General features: G+C 39.8%; 1 protein-coding gene across 1 annotated transcript in view; it reads left to right on the top strand.

Moving 5' to 3' along the window:
* LOC309690786 (transmembrane protein 163a-like) overlaps nt 1–17,859 on the top strand; it is a 66,211-nt gene extending 48,352 nt beyond the window's left edge. The window contains exons 5-8 of the mRNA XM_082508148.1: nt 2,634–2,730; nt 11,615–11,726; nt 14,053–14,194; nt 14,375–17,859. Of these exons, the coding sequence (XP_082364274.1) occupies nt 2,634–2,730; nt 11,615–11,726; nt 14,053–14,194; nt 14,375–14,435 (412 nt within the window). The 3' untranslated portion in view covers nt 14,436–17,859. The remainder of the gene's footprint in view (nt 1–2,633; nt 2,731–11,614; nt 11,727–14,052; nt 14,195–14,374) is intronic.
* Nucleotides 17,860–18,108: the final 249 nt, after the last annotated feature.

Raw genomic sequence — 18,108 nt, 5'->3', positions numbered from 1 at the left:
CAGATAATGAAAGACCGAGCTGCCTCTCCACTGTCCATTAACTCACACGGAGTGACTCACATGCACACGCGGGATCTTTTTCTCTGTTAGTGCTGTCAGCTGGATGCAGAGACACACACAAACCACAAAACACCCAATTTATATTATATTAATGTTCTTTCTGTAGAAAATTAAAGTGTAATGTTAGAAAAGTAGAAAAAAGTGTGAGCATATCATTGCAAATGAGGCAAGATGTTTTACTTCCTGGAGATTGGTTCATGTAAAAGATGCAAGGATAGGCTTACTACTACTGATAGTGCCACTGAGGTCATCATTCTAATCCCACCTTTATGGACTAGCTTCTAGACAGGTTTAGTGGCCTCAGGATCACCTCTCAGATTTTTGTGGTTCTTCATCAGGTACCTCCCAATATGATTCAACATAGGGACAACTTGCTGCCCTGGGTTTCTCAGGGTCAGTGGCGGTCCTAGCCTGTTTGGCGCCCTGGGCACTCCCTCTGGCACCCCTGCAATAGTTACACCCTTTTTACACACGCTCTTTTCTACTCTGATGTAATATTCTTGTCAATTTTCTTGATATTTATTTATAATCCCCTCTGTTAATCCTTGATATTTATAATTGACTGATCTGATTAGTGCTATTTCTTAAATGTGTAAAATCTGTAACATAATGTTTGGAGTTTAGTTTGTTACTGTTACTATTTTTACCATTTCTTCTTGGAGCAACTGTAATCCACATAATTTCCTCAGGGATTAATAAAGTATTCTGATTCTGATTGTTTCAGGATGACCTGCCATTATCCAATCACACATCTGCTTACCTGTATCGTTTCTCCTCCTCTTCTTTTCTAGTTTTTCTAAACTGAGCACCTGATGGCTTTGAACTTTTCTTGTCCATCTTCCACTGGTTTTAATTTTGCACTCCAGTATGAACACAAATCCCCCAACCCGAGGATCACCACAACATGATCTAACACACCTACACCTTAGTTCACAGATTCACTTTGTCTAAGGTGCATTTCTGAGATTTCACACAACCCAGGATTCAAATCATGAATACATGATGGGCTTAGATTTACAACATTATGAATGAAATGTGCTCTATTTGGAAGCAGCCGACAGGTTGTGTGTGAGACTTTAAATCATCAAACTGTAAATTTGAAATTTGAAATTGTTGTTGATCCCTTTACCCCGAGTCCTAAAGTGTATATTTATTTTCTTACTCTTCTTATAGATATATATTGTTTGTTTACTGCTGTAACTGGAGCCTCGTCGTCTCATCTCTCTATATACTGCACTGTATGTAGCGGAGATGACAATAAAGTTTACTTTGACTTCAGCTGCGAGCAGGCGCACCGAGGGCTCTCGCGCTCACTTTTCACGTATAGAATTTCGAAAAAAACATCTGTGCAAATTATAAGTCTGTATCATGATGTCTGGTGTTTTGTGTTTGTTGGCTTGTTTTTATTTTGTTTTATTTTGTTTTATTTTGCGAGTTGGTTATTAGATGCCGCCCCGCCCTCTCCTCCCTGTGCCACAAGCAGCAGGCGCACCTCGCACACGGAGGGCGCCCTTACTCCCAGCAAATGGGCGATAGAAAGCCGATCGGTGCCTCTGGCATTCCCAATATGCGCTGGCTGATGTCGGGGCAGCATGAGTACGAGCAATCTTTTTTTTTTTTTTTTTTTTTTGCCCGTGATGCCGCCCCGGGCAAACGCCCGTGTCGCCAAAAACCGCTACTGCTCAGGGTCTTGTTCATGAAAGAAGTGAGAGTGGAACAAGTGATGGACCGGTGCAGTGTTTTCAGTAATGAGGATACTACGTTGATCTGATGGGGTGAAGAGAGATGAGTGTGAAAGCAAAGCCATCAGTCAGTCTATGTTCCAATGGCCATGAGCTCTGGGTAGTGACCAAAATAATGTCCTCATGGTTCCCAGTCTTGGCCCTTGGGTGCTGGGTTTTTGTTTATTTAGTATTCTTTATTTGTTTTTTTTTAGTTTGTTTATTGGCTCAGTTTTCATCCTAGTGCATATTGTTATATATTTTGAGTCCTTCTGCTTGTTTGTATTATTATATATTTATTTCCCTCCACGTTTTCTTTCCACTTCCTGTGTCAATTCCCGTATGTTAAGTTCGATTTGGGATTTATTTTTTATTTCCGGCTGTATTTCTGTAATAGTTGCTCCTTTACTTCCTCTATCTCATTACCTTAACTGTATGCATCTGTGTTTTTCCCAGCTGTTTACTTCCCCTAATTAGCCCTGTGTGATCAAGACATGTTAAAGTGTCTATGCAACATCTCTGCACATCCATTATTTGTTTGCTCGTTGACATTTTTCATGCATTCATACTTTACCCGTGCAGGTTCCAGTAGCTGGAACTTTTTGATTATTTGCCATGTTTTTAACAAATATCACTAAAAATAAAAGAATGTAAAGATGTTGTCAAATGTCTGTCAAACACTGAAACTATTATGTGAAAGATGTTTTTGTTGTGAAATGCAAAAGCAGCAATCATGATGGATGTAAAAATAATAAGACCTTAGGAAAGCATTGCTGCTCCCCTTTAAGCTCCTTTGGGTTATTACAACATCAGTAATCGTCATACCTTCTTCTTTTGCCTGTTTGTCTGCAGAGCATGTGTCGTCCTTGGGGTTGTGTTCGTTCTCTCCTCTATTTGTATTCTTGGAAAGGCCATCCACGATCTGGCTACCAGGATGCCCCCCAAAGTGGTGAGGCTACATGCACACACACTATATGGACACAGACGCTGGCTCACACTGCACCGACACTTTCTTTGTGTAATTTAGATAAAGGAAAGTTACAGCTTTGTGATTGATTGTAATTGTGATTTTTGTCTCTCCCTAACCTCCCTAAAAAGTATTTTACATAATGCAACCAGATATTACTGTTACTGTTGTCGGGTCTGACAAACCCTCAAATATATATTCTGAACACTGATTTCATAACTCTGCATAACTTTCCAATATTGACTGATACATTTTCATTGCATAGTGAGTGGGTTTAAAAAGCCTGTCTTAAATCTTGCATAGAGAACAATTTAAAGCAATGGATTCAAAGGATGCGTGGGCGAGTGATTTGGCATTTATTTGGCAGAAACTGCAAAAAGATTCAGAGTAAAACTGAAAATATATTGAAAGATAAATAGACACTCTCCACTAGTCCCATTTATGTGGTCTAATAACTGAACTCTGAAATAGTTCAGCCAATCACAGTGAAGTAAGACCAGCTCAACAAATAGAAGAACATTTCTCTGGGAAACAGCCCGCTCTGATGGCATTGTGAAAATTACTTTTTCCAATTTGGGAAGCCACAGAAGGCATCATGCTCTAATATAGTGTATCTAATCTGTTTTCAGTACATGTCATGACAAGTAAACTGAGTTCAATAATGAAAAAACTGTTTACTTCAGAACTGGCTGTGGCTCTTTTCTAATGGTGATCTTTTCTGATATTATGATATATTATGAATAATGTTTTAATGTTTGGCCTTTGTGTTTTTGTGCACTGATAATACATTTTTTTAAAGAAAAAGTACATGTGACTAGAGTGTGTGGCTCACAACACATACTATACTCACACATTCACATGCATGCACCAATCTGGCATGATATTATGAGCACCTGCCTAATATTGTGTTGATCCCCTGACTGTCCAGGCGTGGACTAGACCCCTGAAGGTGTGCTGTGGTATCTGCACCAAGATGTTAGCAATAGTCCTGTTAGCTGTGAGGTGAGGCCTCCATGGATTGGACTACTTTATTCATCACATCCCAGAGATACCCAATTTGATGGAGATCTGGGGGATTTGGAGGCCAAGTCAACAACTCAAACTGGTTGTTGTGTTCCTCAAATCATTCCTGAACCATTTCTGATTGGTGGCACATTATCCTGTTGATAGAGGCCACAATTCAATTCAATTCAATTCAATTTTATTTATATAGCGCCAAATCACAACATAAGTCGCCTCAAGGCGCTTCATAGATACAGCCATCCAGCCAACCAACCATCAGGGAGTACTGTTTCCATGAAAGGATGTTTATGATTTGCAACAATGCTTAGGTAGGAGGTACACCATGGTGTGTCCTGTTCCCAGGCATTCCCCAGGTAAGTGACGCACAGTCACCCGGTAAAGAAATCATCATTCGTCAGACTGACATACCTTCTTCCATTGCTCTGTGGTCCAGTTCTGATGCTCACGTGTCCATTGTCGGCGCTTTCGGTGGTGGACGGGGGTCAGCATGGGCACCCTGACTGGTCTGCAGCTCCATACACAACAAACTCTGATGCTTTGTGTATTCTGGCTTTTATGAGAACCAGCATGAACTTTTATTGCAGCTGTAGCTCAGTGACCGTTCGCAACCCGTGACCCTGTTGCTAATAGAAACAGACTGCTTCAGACCGGGAACACCTCACAGAGCTGCAGTTCTGGAGATATAGACATAAACAGGATGTTTTTTGTGATCTGTGTATATTTGTAATGATGGATAATGATTTATTTTCTAGTGCCATACACACAAACAGAGCAGCACACACACACATCACTGTGAGTAAGGTTTCTTTTTATAGCCCTCCGCTGCTGTTCTTCTGACGTCAGAGCTTATGTCTCCCTCCACCTGACGTTTGTTTGCTTTTTGTTTTTGACACAGACATGCGCAGACACACACACACAGACACTCTTTTTCTTTAATGCCAGCTCCACCTCCCCCACCACCGCTCTCTGGAGGTGTAGGAGTATGAATAAGGTCCCAAAATAGTCTCTTCTTTCTGTTGCTGGGGTACAGCCCAGCTCTCTCACCATCAGACTGAGAATGTTTCTCACTCTCAGCTTTGAGACCCTCTTGGTGTGTAAATGATTTAACCCTAACCATGTGTCCATTTCACTAACCAGAGAAGAGGGAGAGAAATATTTTGGATATAGGGCAGGAAAAATATCACATGCAAAGACTGCAGTAGAGTTGTGCCTGTGCTGTAAAGCATCACAACTAAGTTATTAAACCACTTACATGCAAACTGCAGTTTAATTAATGCATGAATGACATGAAAAACAATACAGTGATTGCTAATGACATTCGTCCAACATCAACTCAGATGTCCATAAAGGTTACCAGCGTGTCGACGTATCTATCCAGCTCACAAAGATGCTCTGGAATCACCAGGGTGCAAGAAATGGAGTGAGGCACTTTTTGATTTTGGGGTATACACCTAGTTCTAGTGTACAAACACCCTTTTTGTCTCAGAAACATTGATTTAATAAAATTAAATAACATAAATGCAGCACAATCTAAAAGTCTTCCTTTTGGATAATAACAGATGAGAAAAGTTCTGCCAGTACCAAAATCTTTGTTTTCCAAGCTGGTGTATTTTAACATTTCTCTAAAACAACTTCCCAACACCAAAACGTTGCAAATGCTACAAAACAAGAATTTATTACAGGGCGTTGTTCATTTCATAATCTGTCAAGTGCATGCATGTAACTGTTCAATGTTCCAGAAGAGTCACTGCTCTTGGCATTTACTCTGTGCTTTTTCATGTGATCTCTTAATAGTTATTACGTGTATTCACCTCAGAGTTTCATCTCGTTAAGATCATTTAGACCCAGACACATTTTGGTCTTAATTTGTTCAATTCCAGGCAGAGAATCTTCTCTTTGCACCAACTGCTTCATTAGTGGCATAAATTAGCAGGACATTAAAAGCCAGCAGCAGTGGACCAATTAGAAAACTGACACATAGAGCAAAACTGTAACTGCTGTGCATATCAATAGAGTCTGAACAATGAATTAAACAACATGAGAATCAATTGTTTGAACTGGGATAAAGCGAAAAAACAAAAACATAAATAAAAAGTAAAACAAAAATTGAGTCACTGAAGCCCCTTTTAGCACAGATTGAAGTGGGTACAGCCAAGAGACGGCTGCATCTATTCTGCAGCCTGTGTGTGATGCTTCAGTGCCATTATGTTAATAGAAACTCTGTCTGTTTGGTCTCAGAGGACCTTCCTGACAGCAGCACGAGCCGATTACCGCTGCCTGTCTCTGGGACATTTCTTTGACGTGTCTCGTGTTTTCAGCATCAATCTTTGTTCCATTTCAGGCTCTATATTTATGATAAACATGCATGTACTCTATTAATATTTGGCCTCTTGGTGTATTTGACATTGTAAGAGGATAAAAAGCAATGAATGGTTCTCAGTGAATAACTCACATCTGGTTAATTATCAGTTTGTTTAAGAGTGATGTCAGCCATCTGGCTCTGTATTTTTATGTAAACACTGTCATTGGCTTCTTTCCTTGGTTAAATACAGGAGTTTGAAGGATGGAAGGATCTCATCTTCTTCTTATTTATCCAGTTTTCTCCTTACTAACACATTCAGTATAACACCCCCCAAAAAACAGTAGTAAGTAAGAACAAGTACTGGTCTGTAAATTCATATTGTGTAAATGCAGGTTGCAGAAAGGGAATCTGGATTCATGTCACGTCCTTGGTTTCGCTCTCATGGCAGGCTGTCGGTGTCTAGTGCCTGATTAAACACAGAGAGATGAGATTGGCCCCCACCAGCTCTGTGCTTGGGAGAGAGAGCAGCACATAGCCATGCAACACATACATACAGTACACACCATGCAGTCACAGACAGGCTGCTTTTTATCCACTTTACACAGAGATATAAGTGAAATTTACTTTTTAATTATGGATTTATTGGGAGATACTTGCAATGGAAAGGAAACCTCTTGTTGCCTTATGAAAGCAAACACTACAGATGCACCACATAAAGGTCTCAGACCAAGACTGTGCTGACATTAATGTATATTAAATATATTTTATAGATATATAACTGTATGATTGTTTTTATCTCATGAAATGCAAAAATACTTCAGTGTGGTCAGATTTCTGAAAAAGGACAAAAGTGACTCCATCTATGTCAAATACGTAGGAGTAAGAAAGGCACAGATGGCTAAAAATGTAACATATCAGGACATAAAGTATGTAAAGTTATGTAAATGCACAGTGGCGTGTCTAGAAAATTTTTGTTGGGGGGGCCAGGTAGGGGCACAGATTTGGAGAAGGGTGGCAGATTTAATTGGCAGATAATGTTTTTAAAAAAAAATTCTACCAACCCTTAACCATAATTCAATAATCCTATAAACCTAATAACCGAATGCACTTTTAACTCTTATTAGAATGAGATTTTAACCACTACGGTGCAAAGTTTTTAGATACTGCGTTGATAAAGTACAAGAGATACAATCAGTGCTTTGTCAGTGTTTACTCAGCATTCAAGGACAGCAATATTTGCATAGTATTTTTACTGACATATACTGCACATATGTTTTGGGCAAAAACATTTTTGAATATTAAAATACGAACATTTGTAGCAAACAATTGACAAATTAGCCATTCCAATGCAAAACTTTCTCTGCCTGTTAAAAAAAGAAGATAATCTTCTCACAAACTGGTGTTTGATTTTGAAACAGGAAAAAAGTGGAGAAACAACTGAAAAGACTAACATTTGAATAAAACCTGAAAGCAAGTAAATACTTTATATGCTGCCTTATGGTAAACTTTGGTAATATTGATAAAGAACAACACTGGCTGATGATGAAATACATTCAGCTGGCATGGTGACACTGCCAGTATAACCTGCAGGGCTGGACTGGGACAGAAAATCGGGCATTTTGACTACAGACCGACCCACCAGGTATTAAAGCCATAAAGCCTTTGAATGAAAACAAACCCTGTTGTGACAGTGATGTACAGTCTTTTTGGTATATGTATGATTTCTATACATTTTACGTCAGATAAAAACTTTGGTTGTAAGATTTAGATAATTATTTAATAAAAGCTAGATATTTTAAATGAGAATAGGAAAGAAAAGTATTTCTTTGTGCCCCCTTTCCCTGTTAATGCCCTACCTGGCCCCCTGGCAAAACTTTGCTAGACCCGCCCCTGCACAGTTACCAGCTGTCAGCTACATAAAAAAGGATCCTGGTGGGTGGTCTTCACGTTTCCCTCTCACCAGATATCCAAACCGACATCATGACCAGCAGCTTTACAGCTGTGGCTCCAGCAAACATCAGCTGATACTAGAAATTAATATTAAATAAATTCTAACAACAGCCGATCAAGCTTAAACGTGCTGCTGTTGTTTAGCGTGACATCTGCTGGTTTCGTCTTTCTGGCGCAAAGTGGGCGATAAATAAACAAGAGAGAAAAGCCGATCAGCTGATCATCGATCAGTTTCATGATTGAAGTAGCAACAGGAGAGGGAGGATGAGAGAAGAGGCAGCTGTGCAGCGTAAAGACAGAATAAATCCAGCTTTGTGTCTTTTTCCATTCTAGCTGAAGTTCGGGACAAACTGCGTCTCTTCTCAGCTCGATACGAAACGTGTAATATTTTCTCTGATTGAGGGACCATTCCATTTTTTTAAGGAGCCGTTGGCAACTCTACTAACTAACCTTATGAATAAAATAAAGTTCACTATCAGTAACATCATAGCAACCGAACAGCTGTATAAAAACTCCAAGCTGGCTAGAATGCAGTATGAGTTATTGCAACTGACAGTAAAAAGTCAGCACAACGAAAATAAACTCCACCTAAACTTAGTTCATATCTGACCCAGATAGACTGCAGGTCATAACTTCTTACCTGAAGTTCAGTTCACCTGACACTCGGACTGGCGGCTGCCTCGGGGCTCTCCTCCTGCCTCCCCTTCCCTCATCCACCTGCTGCCTCTGTGGAAGCCCCGCCATAGCCACCACCAAACAACGGAGTTATTTCTACACATCGACCTGCATCTGGCCAATCCACCACCTCTCATTGTTCATGCCCTTACAAAAATAAATAAAAAATAAGTCAAATAAGCCCGATGGCCAGTCCAGCTATGTTAACCTGCAACCAAATCTGCAGCTCCATACAGCAATGTTACGACTTAGATTACATCTTATAACTCATAACTCTTATGTTAGCTCCCCTCTGTAGCATACTGTCTGAAATATTCCACGGCTGCAATAATTCTTTAAGTGTTATTTTTTTCCTTGGTATTCTAATTTCGCCGAAGTTTACTAAACTCAACAAACTTAATATTACTTACCGGGACATTTATTCTGTCCTCATTTTCTTTCACCGAAAAATGGTTTCCTGCAGTGACGTCTTTCGTGCTTGGCTCTCCTACCTTTGCTAACGTGATGCACATAGCGCAGAAGCCGATGCTGCATTCACTTACACTCGGATATCTGAGCGTCACCGTGAAAACATAATCGGACATTTGATATTTGATTGAATTTTATTGTTTTGCCTTTGGGGTGGCACCTGGGGTGGCCAGTCTGGTTGGGGGGGTGGCCTGTGCCCCCCCAGGCCACCCCGCTGGACACGCCATTGTAAATGCAACCTGAGATTAACCTCAGATTTAAGAAAAACGAACATGGGACATATTGGTCGTTAGTTATTTATTCAAACACTGAGCCAAAATATAAAAAGCAGTGTGAAAAACGAAGTACACCCCATGAGCTTGTAGAACCACCTTTACCAGCAATAACTGGAAGAAATTATTGTTTCTACAACTTTGTCAGTCTCTCACACGGTCGTAGAGGAATGCTAGCCCACTCTTCTTTACTACCTCAGTTCACTGACGTTTGTCATTCTTCTTCTTTAAGGTCCTGCCACAGTATCTTAATCAGATGGAGATCTGGACTCTGGGCTATTGCAACATCTTAATTCTTAAATCTTTTTTTCTGACATTTTGTTGTAGATTTGCTGCTGTGCTTAGAATCACTGTCCTGTTGCATGACCCCATCTGCACCAGCATGTCAGACAGATTTGACTCTGGAACACTTGGTCACCTCAGTGGCTCCACACAAAGGCGCTCAAGTCCTTTGCAGCTTTGCAAACTTAAGCTGTGCTGCCTTGTTTTTTCACAGAGGAGAGGGTTTCTCCTGGTAACCCTTTGAAGCCATACTTGTTCAGTCTTTTTCTAATTCATAAACTTTAACCCTGAACATGCTACAGTAGCCGGTGGAGTTTGAGATGTAGCTCTTGGGGTTTTTTGCAGTTTCTCTGAGCATTGCACAATCTGACTCTTGGGTTAATCCTCACCTCAGAAGACTGTCTTCAGTGTCTGTATTACTGATGTCTCCCCTCCTTGGCACTGTGTTAACACACAGCTGAATGGTCCACACCTACAAACTCATACAAACTTCTGCTACTTCTCTTGGTTTCTATGCAAACAGTGTATTTAGTTTTCAAACACTGTTCCTCTATTTCGCTTAATCACTGTGTAATGTGTTTTGCTTGTTTTGCTGTTCATCTGAGCTTTTATTTTCCTCATTTTAATAGCTGCTCATTTTTTTTTATCATATCCTGATACATAAATTATATATAAAGCAATACATAAAGAGGGTGTACTTTACAAAAACTGTACAGTGGATAAAATGAGGACAGATCTGCTTACAATGCAATACTTCTTGTTCTTTGCAAAGGTTGCTGTTGTACGATGCTGCCCTTGTAAAAATGATTCTCTGCACACTAACTAATAAGCATCTTCTAAGGGAACAAGTGAGTGGCTTTTCCCAACAATTCTGAAACTGGATGAGGGTCTGCTGGGATTACATGGGGTCAAACTGATCATCTACTAGCATCTGTTTAGTATTGTAATAAAACAAACTGATACCAATCAGTCACTAAGACTGAAAGTATCAGTCAGCAAATGCAGCTAAATATATACAACACAAAAAACAAATTCGTTTTAGAGACCTAACTAGCAAAGACATTGATCACTGCTTCCTTACATTACATAGAGCCAACTATTGATTGTTAATTATAGTTTATTATTAATTGCAATAAAAAAACATTTGTTAGAGCCACGTCTGTTTTTCACTCGCCCACAACAGCATTTTAGGCCTAATGCCTTTAATTTAACTTTGTAAATCTACTCAAAAGATTCCAGCAGGTGAGATTAACATCTGAAAATAGGAGGATGGAATCAGCCGTTTCCAAAATTTTAGTTTTCCTAAATGTTGAAGTGCAGTTACTCTGATTTGTGTGCATGTTTTTCTAATACAGTTGGGGTTTTATTAGCAGGTAGTTTATGCCGCTTTATAATATCCCGATATGTTTGATATAGCTGTGACTTTAAATCTGGTGGAGAACAGCAAAGTCAAAACAAAAACAATGTGGCTGTTTCCCCCTCAGACGTGTCCTTTAGGCTCTTCTCTTCCTCTCATCTCCGGCTCTCAGTCCCTGCTGCGGGTCAATTAAATCTGAAAGGTGGATGCTCTCGAGTCAAGCATTTTCCTTTTTTTCTTTTGCTGAGTCTGTTTGAGACACAACCTGAAAACACCCAAAGCTCACATCACTTCATCTGTATGACCTTGGGCTGATGCACCAAGGCGAGCCTGTATATATTAATAATGCTTGAGCTGACAGAAGCTTTATGGGTCACACAATCTGTTGGTTCCTGCTCTGCAGCTATACAGTAGCTCCCTCTGTGTTTTTGCTGAACTTTTGTTTGTTTTTTAGGATGAAACCTTTAATTTCACTCTGCATACTTTTACAAATATTGCCATATTCTCTTATATTTTGTCCCCCGTGTCTCACCCCAGGACGACTTCCTCTTTAGTGTGTCCATAGTGAGTGGGCTCACATGTGCTGTGCTGGCTGTGGCCAAGTTCATGCTGGGAAGAGTGCTGACTAGTCGGGCACTTATCACTGATGGTAGGACACACACACACACACACACACACACACACACACACACACACACACACACATGCACGGACACTGATGACTATAAATAAATGAAGAACACAACAGAAGAGCACGAGGGACTAGATAACTAGATAGGTGACTTAAAGCATAAGCAACTTTCAGTTGTTTGAATTATCAAGAGGGAAGACACTGTCCCTAAAGAGGGAGACTTAGAGTGGAGTTAAAACATGTGCATTTATTTGGTATATTCATATGAATTAATAAAATCGTAATTAAGTTGTTCAAACCCAACATTTTCCATCTGGTATGATTAAATTTTTAACTACCAAGTGAAATTCTTCTAACAACAGCAAACGTATCAAAGTTCTAATGATATCACAGATAACATAAGAATGAAAAATACGAGAGTTTTACAAAATACACAACAGTTTTCATGAAGCATCGTGGCCACTTTCAGAATGACATTAATTATGAGTGGATTAGTATCACTGATGCATTAACTTGTCAGAAGTTTCCAGGGTTTTAGGTGAGCCAGAGGAAGCTAATATTCTTGGATTAAGTGTATGCACCATATTTTATCTGCTCTTTGAGCTTCTGTCATGTTGTGGTGGTGAAGTGCAGGAACCAGCACCCAAATGTAGGACGCAGGATTCAGAATCTAATTACTTAAAGACACACCTGAAACAAAAAAGTCCAAAACTAACAAAGTGTATCAAAAACAGCAATTCACAGACAGTCTGAGGATAAACTGCACAGAATAATAACAGATTACAGGAGGACAGGGCTGAATGAGACACAGGTGCACACACATGAAAGGGCACTCAAACAGTACATAAAAAATTTGTGAAAACTTGGCACTTCCTGCAGATTTTAACCCAAAACCCATGACCTGAATCAGGTTATGTGTTCAGAAGTTACCACGTGATTTACTCACTTTTGTGACGCAGAAAAGTCTGACAAAGCTCGCTAACCCCTTAATCTCTCTTTCTATACCCCTCAAAAAAGAGAACTGACACTGGAGATTAACCTAAGCATGGACATAACCAGGTACATCAATGAGATGGAGACAACAAAAACAGAGAACTCACTATGAACTCACTCAAAATGAGGAAAAACTAAAAATCGTCACTAAAATGAAAAGTCAGAACAGAGTTATTATTCTTAGATCAATTCATAATAATTCAAACCCACAAAATGACTGTGGCATTTTAAAACATCTGCACCATCAAAGCCTTTGGAAGCAGAATATTTGTGCCAACACATTAAACCAAAGGAAATAAAACACACGCAGCTGAAACAAACATTGCAAACCAGAACATGCCTGCTTGTGTTTATTGTGTGACTTTCTAACACAAATGAACTGAAAAAAATGTCGTTTGTGATGACCCGCTGCTCGTAGGCACGTGCTCAGCTGAACAAAAGCACAGCACACACACACACACACACACACACACACACACACACACACACACACACACACACACACACACACACAGTGTCTCTGGCAAACACACACTGCTATCCCCAGGTCTCAAAACACACAGGGCATCAATCCAATAAACCTGAGGTTGCTGTTCTCTGAGCCTCTTATTTCCCACAAGACTCTACACTTACTGCAGGCAAGACAATAACCCACCGTGCTAGCTTTCACACATGTAATTATAAAGAACAACATCAGCCACTATAAAGGGTCATTCAAACACAGTATATGTAGTGTGGAGCCATTTATGTAGGACTTCAAAACAGCTGCAAAATGTTGATCCGACACCTACCAGAAGAATATACATAAGCTCAGCTGTAGCTTCAGATTTATCCTTTAAAATGGATATTGATACAACTTAAAGATCATACATACAAGTTTACATTTAGTTTGTGTTTCAAAGTGAAATGGAGATGATACATGTTCATATTTTATCCCACCTGTTAATCCTTTCTCTGAGGGAATGCTGCTTCTCACCAGGTCCTCTAAATCAGGGGTGGGGAACTCCAGGCTTCGAGGGCCGGTGTCCTGCAGGTTTTAGATCTCACCCTGGGTCAGCACACCTGAATCAAACGATTAGTTCATTACCAGGCTTCTGGAGAACTCCAAGACATGTTAAGGCCATTTAGCCATTTAAATCAGCTGCATTGGATCAAAGACACATCTAAAACCTGCAGGACACCAGCCCTTGTGGCCCGGAGTGAGCTACCACCACCACACATAACATGTTGGTCCTTCATTTCACCGTATCTGTCCAACTAAAACAACTACATTAAGGTCAGGAAAAGACTGTCATTGTTAACAGAAATGTTGTTTTTTATTTGTCCTCACCTAAATTTGTTTGTTTTTCAGGGTTTAATTCTCTGGTTGGAGCAATCATGGGATTTTCCATTCTAATCAGCGCCGAAGTTTTCAAGCATCATACTGACGTCTGGTTTCTGGATGCCACCATTGGAGTTCTAATGGGACTTATTATTTTGGCATATGGGGTCAAGTAAGACATGAAGCAGCAGCAGTGTCTAATCTGAAATCTTTAATCTTTTATAGTTATTAAGGCATTATTTACACGATGCTAATGGCACCGATACAGCTCAGCAGCTCTGTACCTGCGCCTGCATGAACGGCCATTTTTGCTGACGTATCTTACAATTAGAATTTGTTTCTTTGCCCACAGGCTCCTGAAGGACATGGTTCCCCGTGTGAGACAGACAAGGAACTACGAGCGCTTTGAATGAGAGACCTGTGTGCCGACCAGACGAGCAGGTTCTAACATACTCACGCACCTGCACACCTGGGTGCCTCCTGCCCCGCCTCTCTCTGTATTTCATACACCTGTTCATCCACATTTCATTACACACTGACAGGGACCGTACACACTCCCATAGACATGTATACACACACACACACACAATCTGTACATACTGTACATACATTTAAAGATTAATACATGTGTCAGACACACACACATACACACACACAGACCTGAGAGATTCTGAGAAGGACGTGATGGAAGAGTATCCTCCTATAAAGGAAGTATTTCTGATTATTTCTCCTCGTCTTTGCGTTTTGTACAATAAAGCACCAATAAAAAGAAGAAACGATGACACAAAACAGAAGAAATATTCAAGAACTGCTTTGGATTTGTTCAAGTTGGACATACATCACTTGCTGCTAAGAGGACATCATTGAAGCCATAGCTGAATTTTTTTTCAAACCAATAGGAAAGATTGTAGGTTTTGCTTAAGTGAAAATAATGCATGTTATCCCAAAACTCGCTTCAGGAACGTGTTTTATTTGTGACCCTGTAATAAACGGAGGCTGCCGGCTAACTTATTTCGTTATTTATTTTGTAGTTTTCTGGTTATCGTAAAGCACATAGGACAGAGATGAAATGAAAACTTGTCATCACCCTCCTCATGTCAGTGCAGCCTTTCTACCTCCTAGTTTGTATCGGGAAGACAGCGAGAGAGGAAGCAGGAAGCAGGGAGAGAGACTCAGGCAGAGCATGCTGAGTCAGCAAATGCTGCTACCTCTGAACACAAAAGCACCTACGAACGCTACACCTAAAGCTAACGAGAAACAGAGAGGACTGGAGACACCAAGTACAAGCACTTGTCATAAAATGAAACATAAGAGCACAAATCTCAATGTATTTCTCCCATTTATATTACACTGCACACTCTGCTCAATATTTCAGAAAGGATCACTTTAGAAGTGAAATTTTTTTTATTTCTGTGTGCAGCAATTTGTACCAGAGCCACAGAACAACAAAGATAGCATTAATTTAGAAAGTATGGCAAAGAGTAGGAGCAGTGATGGTGGGTTCCAAAGCAGCTTGCAGCCTAAAACAATGCTACACAGACTGCTCGATGTGGAATTTGTCACTCAGCTGTGGTCTGACTAACCTTAGGCTGTGCTTTATTTAATTAACCTTTTGCTTAAAGCTTATAGTGAAGTCATTTTTAGGAAAAGCAGACATGTTTGTGTTCAGACTAACAATTAAAACTCATGAATCGTGACGACATGGGCACCAAACCCATTTGTTTATGTTGTTAATTTGGTCTGGGATTTATTAGGTTCATTAATGCCGCTTATTCTCCTCATTTTGTCTGTAAGCACGATGTTTGAACCATTAAAGCAGCGGTGGCTCTAAGCACAGTGTCAGAGATCACACAGCCTGTAAAATGTCATTGGCAGAGACAGTGTTCGTCTGTGCTTCCTCTTTGTCCTGCATGTTTCCATTCCGTTATCAGTCATTACTCCGTGCAATGAATGGAATGTAAATACGAAGCACACGGTCTGTAAATATGTTCGCCGCATTGTTTGGGTGCATCAGTATCAAAAGGTCACACATCGTCACAGTGCTGTACGGCTGACGTGAGAGTAGACAATATATAGTTAAAGTACAGACTGATCAATGTTGCGTATAATTACAAATGTTTACTCCGTAGTGTGCATATACTGTAAATGTCGTTTTACATATTACTGTAGGTTATCGTTGACATAAAATGATGAGTCTTACTGTAAGTTTTTTGCACTGTAGGTGAAAATATCTGACTGGATGTAGGTGGATTCCAGCAATGCTGTCCAAGGCAAACTTCACTTATAAAAACAATTTCTTTAACATGCTGAAAAAGTTACAGGTGATCACGTCCACATATTACCTGCTAGCACAAATCGCTAATATTTTACTATAATACTGTAGGTATTACAAGCTCAGATATTAGATAACCAAGCATGTAAAAACTGGGCATTTAAAAGCAACATATAGACTCATATTCAGTATTCAGCTGGTGGAGCCATGATGTATGTGCGCCCTCTTGTGGCTGGAATTGTCACAACAGCAGTCTTAATTAATATTCAGTCGTGTAAATTTATCCCCAGCTGAAAGCCTTGGGCACTGGCTGTGGAGAGGCCTACATCCACTCTGCACTGTAATTATCAACTCTGAGTCGGCTGGACGTGGTGCAGAATTATTGGTATTATCTTTAGTTTCATTGTGTGAAGAATATGATTAAGATATAAAGTGAAGGTGTGATTCAGCTCGCACCATTTCTACTCACCAACAGCACACTGATTTGTAATGCCCCTCTCCCTCTTTAATGCATAGAAGACAATCTTTACAATGGCTTTTACTAGCAAAGCTCAGTGTTTACATGCTAAAGCCACAGTGTAAGGCACAGAACAAACTCATCATGCTTTACAGTAGCTCTGTTGCTCATTTAAAGTAAACTGCTATGTTGGATAAAGTGGACACTGTTTTGAAGTTGGCAGCAAAATCCTTTCTACCTCTCTTCTTTGCACTTGCTTTTATTTTCATGCCACATCTGTTGTGTGCATTCAAACCCCCCTAATGTTTAGTCCGGGTGCTGCGACTGAGGCCCTGGTTACTCGATTCCTCCTTAGCAACGGATAGTCTCTGAAAGTGTTGCACTCGCTGCTGCCAGTCGTGGGGATTGTGCAACAACTGAATGCCAAAAATGTCAAATGTAACTGATGATCACTGCAGTTGCGTTTAAGTCATCTAAAATGTTTTGTTTTCATTTTTCTCCATCTCTCTTAATAACAGGAACCCTGAAACATGAATATCTTGTTATGATATGTTGCACAAACCTCTCATTAATTGAAGAATGGCATGATACACGAAAACCATTTCATTATTTCATTGAAACATGTCAGAAATATGACCACTTCTGTAGCTTAATGAACTGTGCCAAATCATTCAGATCATTTGTCAGCTCTGTTGAAATGTGTGTATCTTTGGTGTGCTTGTAATGATGAATGAACTTCCCATTGACCCAAGAAAAGGCATCAAACTATCAATTCTGCAGAGTTTCATGAGATTATAATAGCAATACTAACCACTCCTCTGTTGCTATAGGCTTTGCATGGGCTTGTAAAAAATCCTTACACTTTCAGTGGTTACAAATGCATTAAACACACACACACACACACACACACACACACACACACACACACACACACAGACAACCAAATTTACAATAAATCAAGACTATGTGACATAATTGTTTGTACAATATCGACATTGGTGGTATTGCAGATGATGTAATCACTATTTATTTATGTAAACGAAACAATGAAATATCTCTTTGTCAAAGAGAAATGTTTTATTGATCAATAAAGTTTTATCCTGCCTAATCATCAACAATCCTGAGTCATTCGTTTTAAAGCAAGAAGCGAGACGTCATTGTTGAGCAGCTGAGTGCTTCTTAGGATTTTAAATGAAAAATGGACAATAATGGTAAGTACTGTATGAAAAACCTTTATCACTAATGAAATCTAAACCAAAAACATTACGGGTGATTCAAAAATAAAAACTAGACGTTTAGAAAAAAGATGAAAACAAACTGAAATAATTTTACAAAATTGGAAACTTGTAAAACAAAC

The sequence above is a fragment of the Aulonocara stuartgranti genome (assembly GCF_965226115.1).
Source record: "Aulonocara stuartgranti genome assembly, chromosome: 16".
NCBI classification, from domain to species: Eukaryota; Metazoa; Chordata; class Actinopteri; order Cichliformes; family Cichlidae; genus Aulonocara; species Aulonocara stuartgranti.
This window is presented reverse-complemented; position numbering and strand designations above follow the sequence as displayed.